Source organism: Eumetopias jubatus, unplaced genomic scaffold (genome assembly GCF_037043125.1).
Source record: "Eumetopias jubatus isolate StellerSeaLion01/CBP00866 unplaced genomic scaffold, mEumJub1_p1.0 scaffold_4, whole genome shotgun sequence".
NCBI lineage: Eukaryota > Metazoa > Chordata > Mammalia > Carnivora > Otariidae > Eumetopias > Eumetopias jubatus.
The window spans coordinates 85,821,179-85,846,944 of record NW_028274810.1 but is presented as its reverse complement, the minus strand read 5'-3'; the positions used below and the strand labels follow the sequence as shown (position 1 = coordinate 85,846,944).

Sequence of the window (25,766 nt, the reverse complement as noted above, 5' to 3'; positions counted from 1 at the left end):
CGCTCCCCGTGCTTGTGTTCCCTCTCTCGCTGTGTGTGTCTCTCTCTCTGTCAAATAAGTAAGTAAAAATTTAAAAAAAAAGAAAGAAAATGTTTTTAAAAAAATAAAAAGAAATGAATTTGTGAAAATAGAATCCATGATGCAGATACTGAAAACAACACAGCATTATCAAGAGCCTGTTTTTTTTCCTCATTTTTACTATTTAAAGAACGCCTGGCACAAGAAGATGCCCCGTTAATGTTTGCATAAATTCTGACCTTTTATTTGGTAAACCTAGGATTTTGATGTAGACTCTAAAACCTGTTGAAATATAGAGACGGTAATAGAGGGAGTGTATATCATTCAGTTTTGCCTGGCACACTGGTGGTTTTCTAATCAGAAGGAACTGAACTGACCCTTAGTGATACCTGAAAAGTATGAAGAACACCAACGGGATTTTGTTCTTGGTTCCAGATCAAATGGGGTAGAATCTTTTCTGTACCAGACCTATGTTAGTTTTTAAGCTTGGGGATTAATCCCTTTTTCCTTTCCTTCCCACCATAATAGTTTATAATTGCCTCTGATCGATTCTGATTTGGCCTGAATTCTCTAGATATTTCTTAAAACTTACAAGAATCCCCAGAAAAGCCAAGGATCTAGACATTTTCTTCCTTATTTTCCACTTTTTGCCTTCCCCAGGAACGGAAGAATCATTCTTTTTTTTTTTTTAAGATTTTTATTTATTTATTTGACAGAGAGAGACACAGCGAGAGAGGGAACATAAGCAGGGGGAGTGGGAGAGGGAGAAGCAGGCTTCCCACAGAGCAGGGAGCCCGATGCGGGGCTCGATCCCAGGACCCTGGGATCATGACCTGAGCCGAAGGCGGACGCTTAACGACTGAGCCACCCAGGTGCCCCAGAAGAACATTCTTTTTTTTTTTTTTTTTTAAAGATTTTATTTATTTATTCATGAGAGACAGAGAGAGACAGAGAGAGAGGCAGAGGGAGAAGCAGGCTCCCAAGGAGCAGGGAGCCCGATGCGGGACCCGATCCCAGGAGTCTGGGATCATGACCTGAGCTGAAGGCAGACGCTTAACCATCTGAGCCACCCAGGCGCCCCTGGAAGAACATTCTTGATAGAGAGTAGCTAGATGCCACAGCTGGACTTGATGCCTTCAGATTGAGTAGGTTACCTGATTGTGCAACCTTAAATCATAATTCATTACCGAATCTCGGCATTCATAGTAAAAGGAAATGTACCCTTTACATTACCCACTAGATATTGCTTTCATATTAAATGTTCTTTCGGGGTGCATGGGTGGCTCAGTCAGTTAAGCATCTGCCTTCGGCTCTGGTCATGATCTCAGGGTTCTGGGATTGAGCCCCATGTCAGGGCTCTCTGTTCAGTGGGGAGCCTGCTTCTCCCTCTCCCCCCGTTTGTGCTCTCTCTCTTTCTCTCTCTCTCAAATAAAATATTTTTTAAAAAATAAAAATAAAAAATAAATGTACTCACCTTCTAATGTATTATATATGAGTTTACAGTCCTAATCCTTGGGCTACCCAAAATGTGGTCCACAGACCAGCAGCACTGGCATCACCTGGGAACTTGCAAGAGATGCAGAATCTCAGGCCCCACCTCAGACCTGCTTAATCAGAATCTGCATTTTAAACAGGTCCCCAGACAATCTGTATGCATATTAAAGTTTGAGAAGCACCAGTTATACTGGTTATACTGGTTTATAGCTGTGGTTCTCAGTCTTAGCTGTGCATTCAGGAGCTTTAAAAATGAAACAAAACCTCCCAATACCCAGAATCTCTGGGAATGGACCCAGGAATCGGTAGTGTCTAAAGGCCCCCAGGTAATTCTAATGTGCTGCTGAGGCTGAAGCTCTGGGTTAGAAGCAATATGAATGCATGCTTGATGCCGAATTCCTGACATTGAATTAAGAGGCTCCATTTCTTTCAGCTCAGTCAAAGGCCGACTGTGGCTGAACTACTTGCCAGGAAGATCCTGAGGTTTAATGAATACGTGGAAGTAACAGATGCTCAAGATTATGACCGGCGAGCCGACAAACCTTGGACCAAACTGACCCCTGCTGACAAGGTAGGTGGCTGTTTGTCTGTCTTTCTCTCTATTTGAAGAATTGTAAGACACTAACTAAAAGGGGAAACCATAAAGTTTTCACTTTTGATACAATGTTAAATTTCTAATCAAGATAGGAAAATGCCAAGATGTATGAACCTAAGCTTTATACTAACAATTCCACAGCCACCACGACCACCGCAACCAAAAGGAAAGAAAACCCTTGCTATATCACAGAGGCCACAGATCTGGAAGGAAATGAAAACATATTTTAGCAATGGTTAGGTTTGGCTGGAGAGAGTTTGGGTGGTATATTTTAGTAATTACCCGTATTTCATTTTGATAACAGGAAAAGCATTTTTACGTGCTATGGAAACTATAAAAGCTACAATATCTCTTTTAAGCTCTGTGAGTGTTTTGGTTTAAGGGGGGATATTCAGTTTATTAGAGGAATGGTGGCGGGGAAGGCATGTGTATCAGGCTCAGCGTGCAGACCTGGCTTCTTTCCCCGCTCTGGCTTGCCCTCTGTGGGTTGCCGTGGCTCATGAAGTTAAGCACGATAGAGAACAGATGGCAGATGACACAGCTATACTATGGCAGACAGAAGATGCTGAGACATTTTTGTTTCTACTCCACAGGCTGCCATAAGAAAAGAATTAAATGAATTTAAAAGCTCAGAGATGGAGGTTCATGAAGAGAGCAAACGTTTTACACGGTAAGACCCAGAAGACCCAAACACCGTGAACTAAGTAGAGCTCCACCACAACACAGACATCCCAGAGTTGTTCCAATGGGAAGAACTCTAGCGACATCATTAAAAGGACACAGCATGCTGACTGCGAGACTGCATTCAGAGAAAGGGATGAGGACCAGTAGGCAGTAGGCAGTGTAGTATTTTATGTATATTATTTAATCCTTGCAATAAACCTGGAGGCTTTGTTAATATCTTTGTTGATTTTGCTGATGAAGAAACAGGCCAGGTGCACCTGGCTGGCTCAGTCGGTGGAGCACGAGACTCTTGATCTGGGGGGTTGTAAATTGAAGCCCCACACTGGGTGTAGAGCTTACTTTAAAAAAAAAAAAAGAAAGAAAGAAAGAAAGAAAAAAGAAATGAAACAGGCCCAGAAGGTTTCATTAAGTTGCAGAACGAGGACTGGAGAAAAGAATGACTGACTGAAAGGCCCTGGGTGCTCTTTTCCTGCACCTCACTGTCCCAGGGTGTGTATGAGGAAATTGTTGTTGAGGTAGACAAGACCTCAGCCTCTTTGATTTCAGTTATTTCTAGCACTGCTGATCTTCCAATTTAGTGTATAAATTTCATTTTAGTTAGCTGTCTTCATGAAACAAACCAAGAAGTATTTTGATGTGGAATTAAGGACCCACCCAATACCTAAAGAATCAGCTGGCTACAAATGGAATCTGTGGAAGCGTGTAGGTGACTCTCAGAACATTTATAAAAAGCCAGAGGTGCCTGGCTGGCTCAGTTGGAAGAGCATGCAACTCTTAATCTCGGGGTCGTGAGTTCAAGCCCCACGTTGGATGTAGAAATTACTAAAAATAAACTTTTAGAGGCTAAATGAGGGAAGATACAATGACAATTACAGTTTGCTAATAAAAAGCAAATAATCAAAGTTGGAAAATAAAATATTGTTAAACATTTTTCCATCACAATACAGGCAAATGGTGCTTTTATTTTTTTTTTTAAGATTTATTCATTTTAGAGAGCATGCGTGAGCAGGGGGAGGGACAGAGGGGGAGAGAGAGAATCTCAAGCAGACTCCACACCAATCACGGACCCTGACACGGGGCTCAATCCCATGACCCTGAGACCATGACCTGAGCTGAAACCAAGAGTTGGATGCTCAACCGACTGAGCCACTCAGGTGCCCTGGTTCTTTTAATTACAGAATTTTTTTGTACTGAACTCTGATAGGAGTAGAGAAGGCAAATTTTTTGAACAGCAATAACACTATTCGGGCCATTGTAATATGAACTCAAATAACAAGCCATACTTGACAACAAGGAGGCTGTGGTCTAATCTAGAAAAAGACCTGTATACTACTCAATATAGTGCAGTCAGTATGATAAATGCCTCAGTCATTCTGAATCTTGAATCTGCCAGGTCTCGTATCCCAACTCCACTATTTCCTGGCTATGTCAGTATTAGCCATTCTCATTGTTATTATAATAGTAATAAAGTACTACAGTGAGCAACATTAAAGGAAAGAGTCATAGAGAAGGTAATGCTTAGACCGGATCTTAAAGCATGTGAAAGAATGTATTTGGACAAGGAAGGAAGGAAAGAACCAGCATTACCAAGCAGCATTCTAAGCAGAAGGACTGGCATTAACAAGGCTGTGGAAGGTGAGAAAGTGTGCATTGTCTCTGGGTGACAGAAAATGTAGCTGGAGCAAGGGACATATGGGAGCAGTGTGGTGAAGAGGAAACCGGCACGCTGGGTTATGGTCACACTCTGAAGAGCTTTGCCTGTTATGCCAGGACACAGGAACCACTGGAGTTGAGTATTTCAGATGGAACTCTGGTGAAACTATGGAAGGTGACATGGAAAGCTGAAGAAACTAGCTAGCAGCAAGGAAACTAGTTAGGAAATAACTAAGATAGTCACAGTGAGCTCACTGGTAGCTCAAACCAGGAAGTGATCATGACAATGCAAGAGAGAGGTTTGAACATTTCAAGCATAGGGGGCACCTGGGCAGCTCAGTTGGTTAAGTGTCTGATTCGGCTCAGGTTGTGATCTCGGGGTCCTGGGATTGAGCCCCGCATCAGGACTCCACACTCAGCAGTAAGTCTGTTTCTCCCTCTTCCTCTGCATCTCCCCCTGCTCGTGCGTGCTCTCTCTCAGATAAAATCTTTAAAAACAAACAAAAAAAAACGCATTTCAAGCATAGACTCAAGATTGGGTTATCTCTTGATTCCAGGGATGAATTAAAGGAAGTAGTCAAGTGACTCTTAAGATTTCAAACTTGTGATTTTTGAGGTTTATGAAGTCGATGAGGAGTTGAGGTGGGACATTTATTTAGCACGTTAGGACATTTATTTAGCAAATATTTATTGAGTACCTACTACCTGGTAGATAGCAGTTCTAGGTCCTTGGAATATAGCCTGGAACAAGATAAAAGTTCCCGTCCTCAATGAGCTTTTATTTTTTTTTTTTTTAAGATTTTATTTATTTATTCGACAGAGAGAGCACTAGCAAGGGGAGCGGCAAGCAGAGGGAGAAAGAGAAGCAGGCTCCCTGCCGAGCAGGGAGCCCGATGTGGGACTCGATCCCAGAACCCTGGGACCATGACCCGAGCCAAAGGCAGTCGCTTAACCAACTGAGCCACCCAGGTGCCCAGTGAGCTTTTATTCTAAAAGGGGAAGGCAGACAGTAAACAAACTGGAAAATACACTGTGTATGTTGAGCTTGACAAACCTATGACACATTGAGGTGGATGGAGAAGCATAGAAGACAGTTGGATGTTCAGGCTACGAGTCCAGGGAGAAGGCAAAGCCTCAAGTAGAAAATTATGAGAAAAGATAGTGGTTCTTAAGGGGAAAATTGTATTTAAAGGATGGACAGACGAAAATGAACCAGGAAAGCATTCTGAGGAAAAGCAATTAAAGAAGGAAAACAGGGCGCCTGGCTAGCTCGGTCGATAGAGCATCTGATCTCAAGGTTGTGAGTTCAAGCCCCACACTGGGTGTGGAGATTACTTTTAAAAAAAGAAGAAAGGTCAGGTAAAATTAGAGTAGCAGAGAGGCAATTTTGAAAAATGAGAGTGTAATAGTAGCAAAATAATCTACAGTATTTGATAACTCAGCCCTTTTTGCTCATCTTGTTTTAGCTACCATCGTCCATGATGCTGAAGTCTGAGAGAGGAACTAAACAACTCCCCAACACAGGACTGCTTGGCTGCTTCAGTTTCCAGAGTGATGTGAAAGGAATGTCTACACTTCTCAGCACAGCCAGGATTGAGTCCTCTGGGATGTAGTTCTGGGGCGAACAGCACTTCTATGAATGTAGCATTTCACTGGAATGGGTGGTCATGTGCTGCTCTGGACAAAACTGAACACTTTTTCAGTGCTCTTGAACCTTGTAATATTGCAGCATACTTGAGGGGTCTTCCTCACCAGCCACCCTCGCCCCAAGATGACTGCCTGCGCTGGGGCACAGTTTGCACCGTTAGCCTTACCTGCTCAGTCCTGGTTGTGAGATCCCCTTGTGTAGGTACCAAATTCCAGCTGTCAAATCCAGCTGGTAGTGGGAAGAACCTTTTGGAGGCCCCCAGCCTTCTGGCAAAGGGGCCCCCACCTCCAGGGCACGCCTCCACACCACACTGGCACGTCAGTTGAAAGCATCACACTATGCCTCTCATAACACAGCAGTATAGTCCTCTTCAGGCAGTCCAGCCTCAGAGAAGCTCAGGATCTGACGTGTTCCAACTTTTTGGCACAAGTCATCCTAATTTTTATTTTTAAAATTAAAAAAAAAAAAAAGTCTTGAAGAAGTGCTGGAAACTTACATTTTTCCTATCTATTAAACAATCTGAGCTGCAACTAGATTCCAAGTTCGGAAAATGAGAAAGCATGTATGTTTTCTATATACAAAACCAAAACCAAAAAAGGCCTTTATTGTTAATGCCAACTTGTCAGAAAACTCACTCATGGCTTAAATTTTATAAGCTATTGTACTTTCGTCATACCAAATGATATTCTAAATTATTCTGACCAATAGATGTAGCCTCCTCCAATAAAAAAGAGTTTTGAAAGACTGTGGGAGCAGCCGTCCTCCTTGGGCCCCCACGCTTCCAGCCAGAATCACTGCAAGGTCTCGGAACCCGGGGTGCTGGACCGGAAGGGGTCTCTGGAGGAGGAAGTAGGAGGGACACAGTCATGACCCGCTCCTCCTCCCTTCTCCTCAGTGCTGTTGGCCCTCTCTGCCAAGCAGTCGCCAATGTCGTTGGTGCCCGGGCCTTGGCTCAGCCCCCACCCCTTTTTGTATTTGTAATATACATTAACATGAATTCCTAAAACAGAAAATTCATTTGCTTTGAGTTTTTATTTTGAAAACCATACAGCCTCACCGTTTCCTTCTAATACCTGTCCGTACTAAATGGAAGGAAAAAAATAGTTCCTATTTAACTGATGAATGTGGCTTTTTTTCCCCTTAATGTTCAGAAAATTGTGGCTCTTTCACAGATTTCTTCTGCAGTCCCTGTTCTGCTACAGCTGTTCATAGATGTTCCTCGTTTTCTGCTTTTATGTCCCTATAAAAATTGCTGAAAACTCAGAATATCTGGTCAAAACAGAGGTGAGGTGACCTTTTTAAAAGGTAGTATTTTCTCTTTGTATGGGGAATAGGGAAGTATTCGGATTTTTCAGTTACTGTCAAATGCTTTGTGGGTATGGAGCTATCGTGGGGCCACAGCTCCTTGAAGCTCATTACATTTGGTGTGACTGCAGGAAAAGTGACAATTCTACACAGTTGTTAGAGGTCTGTATTTAAGGTAGCCACACACATGACTTCTGTCTGTTAGTTTGGAGACTGTTTGGCTTATACCAGAATTCTCTGTGACTTGAAGTGACATTTTCAACCCCTCTTCCGCTGCCTGGCTTTCCCTTAATGTGCCAAGTTTGAAACACAATTTGATTTCCTGAGCTACTTGTCTGCTTTCTTTGTGCCACCAAGGACTCTAGTTCATCTTTCATCTCATCATGTTCTTTTGAAGCAAGATGCTTTGGGGGTCTTTTCAGGTGTTTTTTATATATACATATATATATATAATGGATTTTTTGTTCCCTTTTTGTGTAACAATTCACAATCATAATGTAAAGAAGAAATAAAAATTGGATGTATTGTACTTCAAGATGCTTCCCTGATGTACAGAATCTCCTTGTAAAGTAAATAATTGCATTGTATATCAGTCTTCCTATCAATATTAATTATAAAGTATTTTAGAATTAAAAAAAAGCTAAACTATACTATTCTGGTATGAAGTGCTTATTTTTTTTAATGTTCTACCTTATTCCAAAAGATTTAAGCTAGCTTATAAATGATACCTAAAATACTGCCAGACTCCCTAAATGAGAAGTAGATGAGGGGGAAAAAAATACTAAGAATATTAAGTGTAGCCAGAGGTAAGGTCAGTCAAGTTTCTGTCTGTCTGTGTACACATATGGAAAAAGAATGGGCTGCAGAGAGAGGAAACCCAACTGTGACCACCCCACTCCACCCCCATGGTATATACCAGCTATGGCACCAGGTCCTTTTTTTTTTTTTTAAAGATTTTATTTATTTGACAGAGACACAGCGAGAGCAGGAACACAAGCCGCGGGAGTGGGAGAGGGAGAGCAGGCTTCCCGCCGAGGAGGGAGCCCGATGCGGGGCTCGATCCCAGGACCCTGGGACCATGACCTGAGCTGAAGGCAGACGCTTAGCGACTGAGCCACCCAGGCGCCCTGGCACCAGGTCCTTTATCCTATTTATCTCACCCCTAGTCGGGGAGGTAAGGGGAAATGCACTCCTGTTACCAGTGAAGAACCTGGGAGGTAAAGTCCCTTCCTAAAGGTTAAGGTAAGTTATGTAATCACTCCTTGCATATATTCAAGGACAAGCAGTTCCATCCCAGTCAGTTATCCCTACAAGGATTTACTGTGTATGAACCACATATAAGTAGACTTCAGGCTGACGGCATGGTAGGACAGTTCCTTCCTCATGTACTCCTCGGGCAAGCAGCCCAGTTTCAATCCAGGTGGCCTCACCAAATGACTCACTTTCCTCTTGTCACTTCAGAGAATGGCTTTGATTAGTACACCACCTTTACCAAGAATGAAAAGAAACCATGAGTCAGAACTGCTCATTTCGGGCACCTGGGCAGCTCAGTCGGTCAAGCATCTGCCTTCGGCCCAGGTCAGGATCCCAGGGAACTGGGATTGAGTCCCACATGGGGCTCCCAGCTCGTTGTGGAGTCTGCTTCTCCCTTGCCCCTCCCCCCAACTCATGCTCCCTCTCTTGTGCACGCACGCAAGTTTAAATTTTGGGGCGCCTGGGTGGCTCAGTCAGTTAAGCATCTGCCTTCAGCTCAGGTCATGATCCCAGGGTCCTGGGATGGAGCCCCACATCGGGCTCCCTGCTCCGTGGGGAGCTTGCTTTCCCTCTCCCTCTGCCTGCCACTCCCCCTGCTTGTGCTCTCTCTCAAAAAAAATTAATAAATTTTTTTTTAAGATTTTTTATTTATTTGACAGGGAGAAGGGGAACACAGGCAGGGGGAGTGAGAGTGGGAGGAGCAGGCTTCCCACTAAGCAGGGAGTCCAATAACGGGGCTCGATCCCAGGACCCCAGGATCATGACCTGAGCCAAAGGCAGACGCCCAACGACTGAGCCACCCAGGCATCCCAATAAATAAATCTTTAAAAAAATAAAATTTTTTAAAAATCTTAAAGAACTGGGCGCCTGGGTGGCTCAGTTGGTTAAGTGACTGCCTTCGGCTCAGGTCATGATCCTGGAGTCCCGGGATCGAGTCCCACATCGGGCTCCCTGCTCAGCGGGGAGTCTGCTTCTCCCTCTGACCCTCTTCCCTCTCGTGCTCTCTATCTCTCATTCTCTCTCTCTCAAATAAATAAATAAAATCTTAAAAAAAAATAAAATAAAAATAAAAAAAATAAAAATCTTAAAGAACTGCTCATGTCACTGGGTTCCACCTGCTCCCAATTTTCCTTCTCCTAGCCCTCCAAAGACCAAATCCCATTGGGGCCAAAGCTCCAAAGAGGTCTCAAATTGCCATTGCTCTTTTGAGGTTAAGCACTGTCTACAGAAGGTGCACATTGCTCATTGTTTGCTGAAACGATGAATGAATTTAGCCTCCTTATGGATCTAAATTGGAGTACCCAGGACAAGGAGGGCTATAGTTGGAGACTGAGAAAAGGTAAGTACAGTGGGTATTGAATGGGAGGGGATGGAATAGGAAGTACACCTATAAAGTTGAGAATGTACAATTAGAAAAGCCAAGCCCTGAAACCAAAACCCAGCCTAAACCACCACCTCAAGGCTCTCTTCAATTTCAGCTCTAGGAGACATGAAGCATAAAGCAGAAACCACCAGCAACCTGGGCCACTTGCTCCATCTGTCTCTTGTGTGAATAGCGTTCATTTCTTCCCCCAACAAAGCGTAGAGGTCATCTGACAGAGACAAACGTCCTCAATTTTCCTCCATCTGGTACTGAAGAGACACACACACCATTTATTCATTCATTTAATGTTTATCTCCTTCCTAACCACCACCCCCAGAAAAAAACAATCTTCCATTGACCTTTTTCTCTTAAACCTATTGCCCTATCTTCAGCTTTTCCTACACTCCCTTGACATAATCTATTCTAATGTTAACTTAAATTCCTGTACAGTCCAAGCAGTTGACCTAAATGAGGGACAGGTGGAGGAAAAAAAGTGATGTGGATGTAAACTGAATAGTCTTCTTGACAATGGCTTATGACCTCTGGTCTCTCCACAGTTTTCCATTTCTAAAGCCAGAGTCACTCACTTCATCAAAATCAAAACTAAATCCATAATAAAATGGCTTTGCCTGAGGTCACCAGTGACTTCTCAGTTAACTGCCACATCCAAAGCCCGTTTTCAGCTCTTGATACATCTGACTATCCTGCAACATTTGATGCTTTGGGCCATGTCCTAGTCCTCAAAACTTCCTTGGCCTCTCAGACCCCACTGTCTCCCAGTTCTCTTGATCATGCTTTCTCTGCCCTGCTGGCTTCTTCCCTGACCACCATTTAAATGCGTTTTCATGTCCTCCTGTCACTCTCCCTGCTCTCCCAAGATGACATCAGCAATCTACCACTCTTATTCTGACAACTTCTAAATCTTTATCTGCAACTTAGATTTCTTGCTAGAATCCAACCCTATATCCAGTTGCCCTGTGGACATCTAGACACCCAGATGTTCCCAAGGTAACTTCTCTGCACCTCCAAGGTGGACCTTACCGTCTACCTTCACAGCCTACTTTCTCAATCATCAGAGTTAGAGGACCACCATATGTTCATTCTCATAAGCCTAAAACTTTGGTATTATCTGCAAGTTCCTCTCTTTGCAGGTCCAGGGGGACAATAAATTCTGTGCATTCTCTACCTCAGAAATGTCTCTCAATTCCTAGATCTTCTCTTGCCTTGTTTACCATCAAAGTTCAAAGCCAACATAATTTAAATGGGACTTCACAACCTCTGATCTCTCCAGTCTATCCTCCAAAATTGCCACTAGAGTTACCTTTCTAAAACGCAAAGCTGGTCACAGTAATCCTCTACTTCAAAACTTATTGGTCCCTAGTTAACTGCAAGATAAAATTTAAGATCTTTGGCCTGGACTACAACATATTTTATAATTTAGCGTTTGCCTACTTTCTCGTCTCATGAAAAGCGCAGTTCCTTCTTCCTTCAATGTTGCTCATCAAGCTGACTTCTTCCCCTTCCCAGAAGACCATGGTCCTGCTAGCTCCTCAACCTGCAATGCTGTCATCATCCATACTCCACTCCTTTACTCCACCCCTCCAAGTCTGAAGTCAAATTTTAACTCCCAGGAAAATGCCTTCAGCCTTGAGCAGATTGTTCAGTTGCTCTGTCCTCTGTGTTCTCAGAATACAGCACTCATTGAGTGATAATTTGCTGGCATGTCTATTTCTCCCAGTGTGGGATCTCACAGACAGCAAAGTGTTTCATGTCAAGAGTCAGCATCTGGCTGGCTCAGTCAGTAGAGCCTGTGACTTTGGATCTTGGGGTTTTAAGTTCGAGGCCCACTTGGGTGTAGAGATTACTTAAAAATAAAGTCTTCAAAAATTAAGAGTTTCATGTCAGAGTTCCCAGTGTCTAGCACAATGCCTAGCAAATAAATCATATCCACTAAGTAAATGTTGAATGAGTGATTGAAAGGGAGTTGAATACTGGTAATATGGCCAGAGAAGTAGCAGAATTATTTGTCTTCTTTCCTTTAAACTACTGGTTCTCAAAACATTTTGGTTTTGTGACTCCTTTACAATTTTAAAAATTATTCAGAACCCCAAAGAACTTTTATGTCTATGCATGACATCTATTGATACTTACTGTACTAAAATTAAAACTGGGACAAATTATAAATATATTTATAATTTATATAATTATAATATCATAATGAAATAATACATTTCAAAATAATAACCCCAATACATGTTAACATTAATAATGTATTTTTATGAAAAACAACTATTTTGGGCGCCTGGGTGGCTCAGTTGGTTAAGCAACTGCCTTCAGCTCAGGTCATGATCCTGGAGTCCCGGGATCGAGTCCCGCATCAGGCTCCCTGCTCAGCAGGGAGTCTGCTTCTCCCTCTGATCCTCTTCCCTCCCATGCTCTCTATCTCTCATTCTCTCCCTCTCAAATAAATAAATAAAATCTTTGAAAAATAACTATTTTTGGGGGGTGCCTGGGTGGCTCAGTCGGTTAAGCATCTGCCTTTGGCTCAGGTCATCCCAGGGCCCTGGGATCAAGCCCCACATTGGGTTCCCTGCTCAATGGGGAGCCTGCTTCTCCCTCTCCCTGCTCTCCCCCTGCTTGTGCTCTCTTTCTCTCTCTCTCAAAAAATAAACTCTTTTTAAAAAAAATAACTATTTTCCAAAATAATTGGGGAGAAGTGGCATTGTTCTACATTTTTTTGCAAATCTCTTTAACGTCTGATTTAATAGATGACAGTTCAATTCTCACACTGCTCCTGTATTCAATCTGTTGCTATATGTTGTTTTAAGTAAATGAAGAAAATCCAATCCCACACAGATACAGTTGGTAAAGATAACAGCCATTCTTTCAAGTTAAAGAGTATTTCATGAAAAAATGTGGCTATTTCAGCTCCTAACTCCAGACAGTTGTGTAAGTGCTTTTCCTGGAGACAAATGCTGTACTTTTGCATGCTTAAAAAGTACTTTATGTGCACTTCTCACTTTGTCACAAAAAAATATTAAGAAGATGGATACTCAAAAGTTGAGAATTAGTGAAATTAATGACTTTTATTTCTTCATCAAGGGCATTCTTAGGGGAAGCTGACTCTATTTTTAATTTGCTATAGATATTTTGTGGTAAAAAACACCTAACATAAAATGTGCCTTGCGGGGGCAGGGTGGGGGTGGGGGTGGAGGCGGCACCTGACTGGCTCAGTTAAAGAGTTGGAAGAGCATGGGACTCTTGATCTCAGGACCCTGAGTTCAAGGCCCACACTGGGTGTAGAGATTAGTAAAAAAATAAACTTTTAAACAAACATAAAATGTGCCCTTTTTTAGCCATGTTTAAGTATACAGTTCAGTAGTCACTATATGCACACAGCAGTATAACAGATGACTAGTACTTTTTCATCTCACTAAACTAAACTCTGTACCTACTGAATAACAATATTCCCAGGGCATCTGGGTGTTCAGTCGGTTAGGCATCTGCCTTCGGCTTGGGTCATGATCTCAGGGTCCTGGGATGAAGCCCCGACTCGGGCTCCCTACTCAGTGTGGAGCCTGCTTCCCTCTCTCTCTCTCCCTCTCCCTGTGTGTGTGCTCTCTCTCTTTCTCTAGTTCTCTCTCTCAAATACATACATACATAAAATATTAAAAAAAAAAAAGAATAGCAATATTCCCCCTTTCCATATACCCCCCAGTCCCTGGCAATCACCTTTCTATTTTCTAAGAGTTTGAGAAACTGACTTTTTTTAACTGTAAATTTGTGATGATTAAGAAAAATGATACTGATACAGTTTGGTGACAGAGCTTCAAAACATACTAAGGCACCAGCAGGTTTTTAATTTCTTTTTAATTTAAATTCAATTAATTAACATATATAATTGGTTTCAGAGGTAGAGTTCAGTGATTCATCAGTTGCATATAATACCCACTGCTCTTTAAGGCACCAGCAGTTTTATCCACCATTTCACTTTACAGCATCAGTGCAGAGTCAACACAGTGAAAAAGGCAAAGAAAGTCTAAGTATTAGTATGAAAGAGTCTTGACCTCTTGGATCTCCAAGATTCTCAGAGACCCCCAAGGTTTGACAACTTTGCTTTGAGAACCATTGCTCTGGGCATGTTCCACATCTTAAAATCTAGGTAAAAATACCATTGTCTTAGAATTGCTGTGCTATTAAGTAACCTACATAAAGAATCCAACACAGGGGCGCCTGGGTGACTCAGTCAGTTAAGCATCTGCCTTCTGCTCAGGTCATGATCCCAGGGTCCTGGGATCGAGTCCCACATCGGACTCCTTGCTCAGCAGGAAGCCTGCTTCTCCCTCTCCTCCCAGCTCCTGTGCTCTCTATCTCTGTTTCTATCTCTGTCTCTCAAATAAATAGAAATCTTAAAAAAAAAAAAGAATCCAGCATAAAATCTTTTTTTATTTTTTTAAAGATTTTATTTATTCATTTGAGAGAGAGAGAATGAGAGAGAGAGAAAGCACATGGGGGGGGGGGTCAGAGGGAGAAGCAGACTCCCCGCCGAGCAGGAAGCCCGATGAGGGACTCGATCCAGGGACTCCAGGATCATGACCTGAGCCGAAGACAGACGCTTAACGACTGAGCCACCCATGTGCCCCCAGCACAAAACCTTATAGGAGGAACACTATAAATGTTTCCACTCATTACAGCCCAGCTGTGATGGCTCCATGTTAATTTACCTAATCTCTATTCACTTTACACCATATTCAAAATTCTATCACATTTGCAACATTTCACATGTAATACGTATCTCCAGGATTCTTTACTTGCCTACTTCTTTATATTAGGTGAGTGTGTGTTGAAAATAATGTAAAATTTACCTTTTTAACCATTTTCGGGTGTACAGTTCGGCAGTATTAAATTCATCCATTGTTGTGTATAGGAAGCTTTAAATTTTAGCCAATTCCTTATGTATTCATTTGGGCCCCTGGGTGGCTCAGTCGGTTAAGCGGCTGCCGGCTAGGGTCATGATCCGAGGATGCCAGGATCGAGCCCTGCATAGAGCTCCCTGCTTGTCGAGGAGTAGGCCTCTGACCCTCCCCCTTCTCGAGCCCTTTCTCTCTCTCAAATAAATAATTTTTTTAAAAGATTTTATTTACTTGAGAGAGAGTGAGAGCGAGCGAGAGAGAAGCCAACTCCCTGCTGAGCAAGGAGCCAGATGCTGGATCGATCCCAGGACTCTGGGATCGTGACCTGAGCTCAAGGCAGCTACTTAACCGACTGAGCCACCCAGGTGCCCCAATAAAAAAATCTCTTAAAAAAAATTAGCCAATTCGTGTAGAAGCATTTCTGTCCTCTTTACCTACTCATTTATCAAATGTTTATTTCATATGTGACAGCGGATTCAATCACTTGTGATTCTGCATTTTTCTAGATGGCTTTTTCAAGTTTGCCTATAATTACTCCAAAATGTGTGTGTGTGGGGGGGAGGTTGGCGAGTTTATCTGAGTGTACATCCTCCAGACTGGGTTAGCTGATTGCTGAGAAGTATATTGTCTACTCACCACCGGACTGCATACTTCTAAACTCCGTTTCTGTAATTTACGTTACCCACCAAGTTTCCCGCGCGAAGGCTCTAGGGTCGCAAGAAGCCTGTGAGCCAGGAAGGGGTGGGGCTTAAGTTGCAATGGTTCCCAGAACCCTTAGCGAATTTCCGATTCCCTAACTGCGCAGGGCGATGCGCAGGCGCAATAAATACACCTTGACTTCCGCGCGCTTCAGAAGATATAAATAAGGATGCCCTGGGGTTTCCTCGGTCTTTTCGAGAACGATTGCTGCGCTGCGTGGAAGTCGGCTGGTGAGCATTTTTACCCGTTCGATTCGTTAGTTCTAGGTTTAGTACCCCGGGCCTGCCAACCAGATTTTCTTGTGGGCTTCATCCTATCTAGGATTCCCTTCAGTGGTGTCTGTGCTGACTACACTTACTTCATGCAGGGGAGCTGGACCGGATATGGGCCATGGAGGCCTCGTGAGCTCCGGGTCTTGCCTGTAATCTAAGGCGTTCGCGCCGAAACCTGCAGAGCTGCTACCTCACGCGCCGGACGCTAAATGCGCGGCCCACCCCCTCCTGTTGCCCATCGCCCAGCTTATTACTTTGTCTTCTAGGAGGCGGTGGAATTGCGTGCAGGTCATTTAATGTCTGACACCTATATGAGCTTGAGAATAGATTTCGAAACGGACGGTTCTTGATTCTGCCACTTGCTTTGTGATGTAGGGTGAGCTCACGACTCCTGATGATCGTTTATGGATAGGAGCCGTAGTTGCTGTGTCTACGGCTTTGCATTTGCCATTGCTTTGGCATTAGTGCTAATCGCCTGTTGGGGTTTGTAGATATGTTCGGGGTACCTGGCTGAAAGTTAATTTAGATAACTGACAGGAGACTGCTGATCGGTATTGAACTCGAATTTCGTTGGCACTTGGGATAGGGTCCACCCCAAAGTGGATATCCTGGGGAAGTCGCCATCAACTGGTTGAAATTTATTTGTAGCTCAGGAGCTTGCAAATTAAGTAAATTACAGTGACCAACGTGGATACTCCCGGGAGGTCACTCTCCCCGGGCTCTGTCCAGGTGGCGTACGGGAGCATAGGGCTCTGCCCCGTGACGTACAGTCCCTTTCCACGACGTTGGAGATGAAGCCGGGCCTTGAGTCTGCGCCTGCATATTCCTACAGCTTCTCAGAGTCCTCCGGACGATGACTGAGGAGATAAACCATGCAGGAAACAGCTCCCTCTATCTGGATCTAGGTTGATTGGAAAGAAAAACCTTTTCTCCCTTCCAAGTATTACTGGATTAAGCTCTTGCCTACCTTATTTTGCAGTGATCACGCAGGATTCCAAGTAAATTTGATGCGAGGTAAGTAAACCAAAGAATTTGGGGTAAGAATTGTTTTTGGCTTTTATTTCCTGTTGACATTTAAATCATTCCAGCCCAGTTCCTTTTCATGAATGTGTTCCTGCCATTAATACATCCAGATAGAAACTTTGCTGCATTTTTGTTGGCATGTTGACAGTTTCGTAAATGTATTCTTATGTCTGGGAAGATAGCTATTTATTCAATAAAAGTTAATATTTTCACATCTTTCTCATGTGATAGGGTAGAAACTTGCTGCTAATGGAAAAATTGGGTGAATTAACCAAAGTCAAGATTAGCAAAGCTTGCGTGCACGTCCTATAAACAAAACAAATGTGCATACTCCCTCAAAGTCTGTGTATGGTAGCCAAGCATTTGGTGTCCAATACAAGCCCTTTCCATGATACTGGAGATGAAGGTGGGTGTATGTACCTGAATAGTCCTAGGACAATGACTAATTAAGTAGAGAAACCATGAAACAGTAGTAAACGACTGGGTTTTAAACAGGCTTTCCTCAAATTCACTCGTGTAGAATGGAATGGGGGGACATGGAATCTCTTAAAATGTTTTGAGGGTGATGCTGTTTAATCATAGGCATTCCAACGTGGATACTCCCGGGAGGTCACTCTCCCCGGGCTCTGTCCAGGTGGCATACGGGAGCATAGGGCTCTGCCCTGTGACGTACAGTCCCTTTCCACAACGTTGGAGATGAAGCCGGGCCTTGAGTCTGCGCCTGCATATTCCTACAGCTTCTCAGAGTCCTCTGGACGATGACTGAGGAGACAAACCATGCAGGAAACATATAATGAAAACTAAAATTAAAATTTTTAGTGAGATCTTAAGTAGGAGTCTGATCCTCTTTTTCATTTGTTTTCATTCAGGAGAGAAGAGGAGCCTCACCAATCATTGGCAGTTAACACACTTTTGGGGTCCTTTATTTGGCAGGGAGGGTTGGTAAAATGAATGATAAATGCTGTTTTTATAAGATAAGCCTGGAGGTTTGGAAACTTGGGCACATTTGACCTCTTTAAAACTGAATACTAAATTTGGGGAACAAGTTGAATGTTCCATAGGACAGGTGCCCATTGAAATTTAGGGAATGCGGACAGCACTGAATATAGGCATGTCTTAACAATCTGGTCCTTTGACCCACAAAGCCCAAAGATTCCAGAATGCCTATGAGGAGAAAATTTAAGGAAGCTAAGATGCTACTTGGCCTTTTCTACTGTCTCAAGTAAACTGGGTTTTCTAACTACATAACTGAATGGAAAACAAAAGCCTATCAGATCCTAAGTGTCTTATTAAAGATCCAGGTCTGTTTATAATGTATTTATGAATTATAATAAAGATGGCTGCATATTTGTGTGGCTCCTTTTTTTGTGGAAATGTGACTGACACTCGTATTCTGTGAATGGAAGTGCTTGTTAGGAAAACTACCTTTGCAGTTTATGTTTGCTTAGTTCTGCATTAAAGACTGAGCTTGTGTGTCTTGTGTCACTTGACACTTGTTTACTCCTTTTTTTTTTTTTTAAGATTTTATTTATTTGACAGAACAGCAAGAGAGGGAACACAAGCAGGGGGAGTGGGAGTGGGAGAAGCAGGCTTCCCACCGAGCAGAGAGCCTAATGTGGGGCTTGATCCCAGGGTCCTGGGATCATGACCTGAGCTGAAGGCAGATGCTTAATGACTGAGCTACCCAGGCACCCCAGCACTTGTTTACTCTTCTGTTGGAAAATGTGTATTGATTCCTACCAGTTACCTAGTGTGCAGGTAAAAGCTGGTTGCATTCAAAGGTGGGTAGTGCTTAGGATACCTAATGAATTTAGGTGTGGTGTCTTGAAAGGTGAACATAACAGTCAACCACTGGACATGAGTGTTCAGAGATCTTGGTTACTAATTAGACCAAGCCTTCAGTTTCCCCCAATATAGTACAGGTAAGTTGACCTTAACAAGGTTGAGCATAAATGCTAAAATCACACCTCTGTTAAGCTAGTTAAGTCTCTACTGCCAGTGTTTCAAGTGGAACCTAAACCGGAGAAAATTGTCATCCTGCCTATGAGTGATGGGAGGTTGAGTCACAAAGGAAATCTTGTCAAGCTCATGTACTAGCTGCCAGCATAGGGCAGCTGAGACCCTGAAGGATGGGGACTAACAGAACCATCTAGAAGGTAAAGAGTCTAGATCCAGAGTGGGGCTAAATGAAACAAGGTGGGGAGGGGGCTTTTAAGGAGTGTGATTAAGGTGATCTGTTAAAACAAGTACACTTGAACTTAACCTGTGCCAGGCACTGTCCTAAGCTTAGCATGTATTCACAACTCTGAGGTAGGTATTAGTTTTAATAGGCTGATTGTCCAAGCCAACAGCTAAGTAGATCCTCTGTACAAATGAACTGTAGAATTGCTAGGAGGGAACCTGGATGCCCAGGGCCAACCTTTTGTCTGGTACTCATCTTTCCTATCCTTAACTACATAAGCAGCCTATGGAAAGGAGGTGCTCAGATGTCTGAATAGTGTTTTTTCCCTACACCCAGACAGGGAATTTAGTTTTTAGTGTAAATGAACAGGGTTAGGCTGGGTAACCTGCTGGGCAAGAAGTATGTGCATTTTTTTCCTCCATGTCCAAAGTGTAGATGAAACAAAGCTGTCAGGTATTAGGCCCCACCTTTTCAGGCTTCTGCTTTCGACATACTTGTCTGTAGGCTTTTTCCAAACAGGCTCTTCTGGCCTTTTTCTACATGTAGGCAGTCCTATCAGTCATTGTGAAAGTTGGAGTCTTGGAGTCACGACTGCCTGCATTTGAATCCAAATACTACCACTTGCTATCCATGGGACCTTGGGCAAGCCACTTAACCTCTGCCTCAATTTTTTCATCCATAGAACCGGGGATGATAAAAGTACCTACCTCTTGGGGTTTTAATGAGAAATGAGTTAATTGTAAAAAGCTTACAGTTTCATAAAAGCACAATGAGTTTGTTAAATATCACTTCTCAAGCAAACACCTGGGATGCAGTATCCAGTAAATTTTGTTGAATGAATAAAGTCTACCATCACTTAGCTATTACTAACCTAGGTTTATCTCAGAACCAACCCTCTTTCCAGGAGAGATTAAAGGATTAGTAACTTCCCCAAGATCACCTAACTAGTAAGGAGCAGAACCAGGACTCAAACCTAACTCCAAAACCATATTATATATTACTAGCTCTGAGCAAGACAGTGGTGATGTATGTACATCATTTGATACTCCATGTACCTCTGTAAAGTAGGTACTCTTGTGCCCATTTTGCAGATGAGGAAAACAAGTTGGAGGATATGAGGAACTTGCCCAAGTTACACAGCCAGTAAGTGGCAGAGCATGCCTGTGAGCAAGGCAACTGACCACAGAACCTATTTTAAACCTATGTCATATCATGCCTCAAAAAATACTATTTCCACCTGGTTTAAACCACTTTTTTGGTATTAAGCTAATGTAATAACCACTATACCATAAAACCTCAGTTTCAGTTGTAATGAGTTACAAACATAAGTGCCCAGTTTTACTTGACAGTGGAAAATGAAGTGGAAATGAGTAGTTTCCTGGGGAGTGAGAGCCCTTCCCTGGCCATGCCTCCTTCTTTCACCCCTTTCTATCTTTGGGATGGATGGGATCCACATTTTAATGATCGTACCTGACATTTGATGAAGATTTGCTGTGTGCTAGGCATTCTTTAATCAAAACAGTCTTATGCAGGGCAGGGAATTTTATTAAATCCATGTTCTAGGAAAGGAAGACAAAATCAAAGTTTTATCATTTGCCCAAGACCACACAGAATAGAACTTAAAAGGTGTTTGTCTCTAGAGCCTGAACTCTGCACCACTGTCCTCACTTTCCCTTAAAAGCACCAGCACCTTGAGCATTCCATCATGATAGCATTCTGATGTGATTATTTTTATTTTTTATTTTTATTTATTTGACAGAGAGACAGCCAGAGAGAGAACACAAGCAGGGTAAGTGGGAGATTCTCGAGAAGCAGGCTTCCTGCCGAGCAGGTAGCCCGATGCAGGGTTTGAACCCAGGACCCTGGGATCATGACCTGAGCCGAAGGCAGATGCTTAACGACTGAGCCACCCAGGCGCCCCTGATGTGATTATTTTTAAACTGATGTACGTCTAACTTAACTAGTTGGATCCTCAAGGAATGGGACCATCTATGTAAGCTCAGTACCTATACTGTGCCTGGCACATAGCAAACAATGGTTGATGATTTTGTTTTTCTATGTTCTATTGATTTCTGCTTTTATCTTTATTGTATTCTTTTTACTAGATGTAGTTTACTCTTCCTCATTTCTGTTTTTATTAAGATTTATTTGAGAGAGCGCACAAGTGGGGAGGGGGAGAGGGAGAGAATCTGGAGCAGATTCCCTGCTGAGCATGGAGCAACACGTGGGGCTCAATCTCCCAATCCTGAGATCATGACCTGAGCTGAAATCAAGAGTCACATGCTTAACTGACTGATCCACCCCAGCACCCCTCTTTCCCTCACTTCTTAAGGTAGAAGTTGAGGTCATTGATTTAAGAGCTTTCCTTTTTTTAAATATAAGCATTTAGTGCTATATGTTTCTCCCAAATATTGCTTTAACAATATCCTAAACTTCTGGTATGTTGTGTTTTCATTTTAATTCAGCTCAAAATACTTTTAAATTCCCTTTTGGTTTCTTTTATCTATGGGTTATTTAAAAGTGTATTCATTTTTAAATACTTGGGAGTTTTCCAAACATCTTGCTGTTATTGGTTTCTATTTTAATGTCAGTGTAGTCTAAGAATGTACTTTGTACGACTTGAATCCTTTTAAATTTACCAAGACTTGTTCTATGACCTAGAACATGGTCTATCTTGGTAAATGTTTCATGTACACTTGAGAAGAATATGTATTTTACTGTTGTTTGAAGAAAGTAAGGTGGAATGTGAAGAAAGGTGAAGCACTGTATAAATGTCAATCAGTAAAGTTGGTTGCAAGTGTTGTTCAAGTCTATATCCTTGCTGGTTTTCCGCCTACTTGTTCTATCAATTACCGAGAGTAGGTTATCAAACTCTCCAGCTATATTTGTGGATTTGTCTATTTCTTCAAGAAGTTCTATCGGGGGTGTCTGGGTGGCTTAGTTGGTTAAGCATCTGCCTTCTGCTCAGGTCATGATCCCAGGGTCCTGGGATGGAGCCCCACATCAGGCTTCCTGCTCAGCGGGGAGCTTGCTTCTCCCTCTGCCTCTGCCTGCCACTCACCCTGCTTCTGCTGTCTGTCAAATGAATAAATCTTTAAAAAAAAAAAAAGTTCTGTCAGTTTTTGCTTCATGTATTGTGAAACTCTTATTAGTTGCGTACATGTTCAGGATTGTGTATTTTGATCCGTTGACTCCTTTATCATCTATGAAATTACTTTTTTTCAATAATATTCTTTGCTCTGAAATCTACTTTGTTATTAATATAGCTGCTCCAGGTTTCTTTTGACTGGTGTTACCAGAGTATGTCTTTTGTATCCTTTTACTTTTAACCTATTTGTATATTTATATTTGAACTATATATCTTGTAGGCAGTGTATAATTGGGTCTTGCTTTTTTGATTTATTATGATAATCTCTACCTTTCACCTGGAGTGTTTAGACCCTATTTTTATATGATTAATGTGCTTAGGTTTGAGTCTTACCTTTTTTTTTTTATTTGAGAGAGAGAAAAAACATGGGTATGGAGAGGGGCAGAGGGAGAAGCAGACTCCCTGCTGAGCAGGGCTCGATCCCAGCACCCTGAGTTCATGACCTGAGCCAAAGGCAGACACTTAACCAACTGAGCTACCCAGCGCCCCAGAGTCTTATCATTTTGATACTTGTTTTCTATTTGTCTCATCTGTTCTTTGTTCCTTTTGTCTTCTTATTCTGCCTTTTAAAAAATGAGTACTGGGGGCACCTGGGTGGCTCAGTCAGTTGAGCGTCTGACTCTTGATTTCCACTCAGATCATGATCTTTGGATCCTGAGAGTGAACCCTGCATTGGACTCCTCACTCAGCAGGGAGTCTGCTTGGGATTCTCTCTCTCCCTTTCCCTTTGCCCCTTCCCCTATGCTTGCACACACACACTCTCTTTCAAATAAATAAATCGTTTAAAAAAGAAATGAGTATTGGGCGCCTGGGTGGCTCAGCTGGTTAAGTGTCCAACTCTTGATTTCAGCTCAGGTCATGATCTCAGGGTTGTGAGATCGAACCCTGCATCGAGCCCCGTGTTGGGTGTGAGGCCTACTTAAGATTTTCTCTCTCCCTCTCCCACTGCCCCTCTGCCCTCCCTCTCTCTAAAAAAAAAAAAAAAAGTTTTTTTTTCTGATTCTATATTACCTTTGTTAGCTTACTAGCTATAACTTTATTTTGTTATTTTTGTGGTTGCTTTAGGGTTTATAGTATACATCTTCAACTTATCAGAGTCCACATTAATTGATATTATATCACATCACTTAGGACAGTATAAGGACCATACGTTTGTCACCCCACAGTCTTATTGTTGTCTTGTGTATCACTTTTATATATATTATAAAACCCACAATACATTATTTTTTTTTGTTTAAACAGGCAATTATCCTTTTTAAAGTTTTAAGAAAGAGGGGCGCCTGGGTGGCTCAGTCGTTAAGTGTCTGCCTTCGGCTCAGGTCAAAATCCCCGGGGTCCCGGGATCAAGCCCCTCATCGGGCTCCCGGCTCAGTGGGAAGCCTGCTTCTCCCTCTCCCACTCCCCCTGCTTGTGATCCCTCTCTCTCTCTGTCTCTCTCTGTCAAATAAATAAATAAAATTTTAAAAAAAATAAAGTTTTAAGAAAGAAAACAATCTTTCGGGCGCCTGGGTGGCTCAGTTGGTTAAGCGACTGCCTTCGGCTCAGGTCATGATCCTGGAGTCCCGGGATCGAGTCCCACGTCGGGCTCCCTGCTCAGCGGTGAGTCTGCTTCTCCCTCTGACCCTCCCCCCTCTTATGCTCTCTCTCTCTCTCAAATAAATAAATAAATAAAATCTTTAAAAAAAGAAAGAAAACAATCTTTCAAAAATGAAGGTGAAATAAAGTATTTTCCAGTGCTCTTCATGCCTCCATTGTAGATCCAGATTCTTGTCTGGTGTCATGTTCCTTCTGCCCATCTTCCTTTAACATCTCTTTTACAGTGTTCTACTAGTGATGAATTCTTTCAGCTTTTGTATGTCTGAAAACTTATTTTCTTTTTTTAAGATTTTATTTATTTATCTAGATCTAGATATAGATCTAGATATAGATCTAGATAAATAAAATCTGGGATCATGACCTGAGCTGAAGGCAGACGCTTAATGACTGAGCCACCCAGGTGCCCCTGAAAATAACTTATTTTCACCTTCATTTTTGAGAGATGTTTTTGCTGGATATACCTTCTTAGATATAATTTTGCTAGAGTACTTTAGAGATGTTGCTCCATATTATGTTTGCATTGTACCCTTGTCTTTGTTCCTCTGTACCTAACATGTTGCATTGTACCCTTGTCTTTGTTCCTCTGTACCTAACATGTTGCATTGTATCCTTGTCTCCTTTCTCTGTATATAACATGTCTTTTTTCTGACTGCTTTTAAGATTTTCTGTCATTGGTTTTAAGCAATTTGATTTTGATGTACCCTGTTTTTTGTATTTGGAGTTACTTGAGCTTCTTGGATTTTGTGTTGGTCAATTGTTCTCCAGAGAAACAGAACCAACAGAAGGTATGTGTGTAGATAGACAGAGATTTACTTTTAAAGAATTGGCACACGTAGTTGTGGGGGCTGGCAAGTCGGAAATCTGCAGGGCACTTTGGCAGGCTAGAAATTCCAGCAAGAGTTGGTGTTGCAGTCTTGAGCCTACATGCAGTCTTGGCAGAATTCCTTCCCTTAAGGCCTTCAACTGATTGGATGAAGCCCACCCACATTACAGAAGGTAAAGTCTACTGATTTAAAGGTTATCATATCCAAAAAATACCATCACAGCAACATCTAGACTGGCATTTGACCAAACAGCTGGCCACCATAGCCTAGCCAAGTAGACATATAAAATTAGCTATCACAGATCTGTAGGTTTGTAGTTTGCACATTTTTAAGCTGTTATTTCTTCATATATTCTCTGTCCCCAGGTCCTCCTTGCTTCCCTGTATATTTGGCCACTTAAAGTTATTCCATAGCTCACTGATGCCATTTTCAATTTTTTAAAATTCTTTTTTCTCTATGTTTCATTTTGGAAGTTTCTCTTGCTGTGCCCTCAAGTTTACTAATCATTGCTTTTGCAATATCTAATCTATTGTTAATAGCATCCAGTGTATTTGTAATCTTAGATACTGTCAAGAGATTCACTTTGGGTGGTGCCTCGGTGGCTCAGTTGGTTGAGTGTCTGTATTTGGCTCAGGTCATGATCTCAGGATCCTGGGATCAAGCCCCACATCTGGCTCCCTGCTCAGCGGGGAGTCTGCTTCTTCCTCTGCCTCTCTGCCTGCTCATGCTCATTCTCTCTTTCTCAAATAAATAAAATATAAAAAAGAAATTCACCTTGGGTCTTTTTATATCTTCCATGTCTCTACTTAACTTTTATGCGTATGCAATAAAGTTACAAAAACTCTTTTTTTTAAAGATTTTTTAAATTTATTTATTCATGAGAGACAGAGACAGAGAGAGAGAGAGAGAGAGAGGCAGAGGGAGAAGTAGGCTTCCCGCTGAGCAGGGAGCTCGATGCGGGACTCGATCCCAGGACCCTGGGATCATGACCTGAGCCGAAGGCAGACGCTTAACCATCTGAGCCACCCGGGTGCCCAAAAAAACTTTCTTTTTTTTAAGATTTTATTTATTTGGGAGAGAGAGACAGGGATAGAG

General features: G+C 42.3%; 1 protein-coding gene, 2 long non-coding RNA genes and 2 other non-coding genes across 19 annotated transcripts in view; 4 read left to right on the top strand and 1 right to left on the bottom strand.

Moving 5' to 3' along the window:
- Window positions 1-8,015, top strand: part of PHACTR4 (phosphatase and actin regulator 4) — a 110,278-nt gene extending 102,263 nt beyond the window's left edge. For all 15 annotated transcript variants that reach the window (XM_028113703.2, XM_028113704.2, XM_028113702.2 and 12 more), the window contains 3 exons: window positions 1,946-2,083; window positions 2,701-2,777; window positions 5,911-8,015. In XM_028113703.2, the coding sequence (XP_027969504.1) occupies window positions 1,946-2,083; window positions 2,701-2,777; window positions 5,911-5,926 (231 nt within the window). In that variant the 3' untranslated portion in view covers window positions 5,927-8,015. The remainder of the gene's footprint in view (window positions 1-1,945; window positions 2,084-2,700; window positions 2,778-5,910) is intronic.
- A 354-nt stretch (window positions 8,016-8,369) lies between these two features.
- Window positions 8,370-15,656, bottom strand: LOC114217001 (uncharacterized). Its single transcript, XR_003610895.2, has 3 exons — window positions 15,564-15,656; window positions 10,171-10,283; window positions 8,370-8,883 (listed from the first exon to the last, which is right to left on the bottom strand). It is a non-coding gene; the product is annotated as an uncharacterized LOC114217001 (long non-coding RNA).
- A 113-nt stretch (window positions 15,657-15,769) lies between these two features.
- LOC114217225 (uncharacterized) lies at window positions 15,770-18,270 on the top strand. Its single transcript, XR_003610929.2, has 3 exons — window positions 15,770-15,856; window positions 16,878-16,912; window positions 17,791-18,270. It is a non-coding gene; the product is annotated as an uncharacterized LOC114217225 (long non-coding RNA).
- LOC114217235 (small nucleolar RNA SNORA73 family) lies at window positions 16,581-16,785 on the top strand. Its single transcript, XR_003610935.1, has one exon. It is a non-coding gene; the product is annotated as a small nucleolar RNA SNORA73 family (small nucleolar RNA).
- Window positions 17,509-17,713, top strand: LOC114217234 (small nucleolar RNA SNORA73 family). The gene has a single exon (XR_003610934.2). It is a non-coding gene; the product is annotated as a small nucleolar RNA SNORA73 family (small nucleolar RNA).
- Window positions 18,271-25,766: the final 7,496 nt, after the last annotated feature.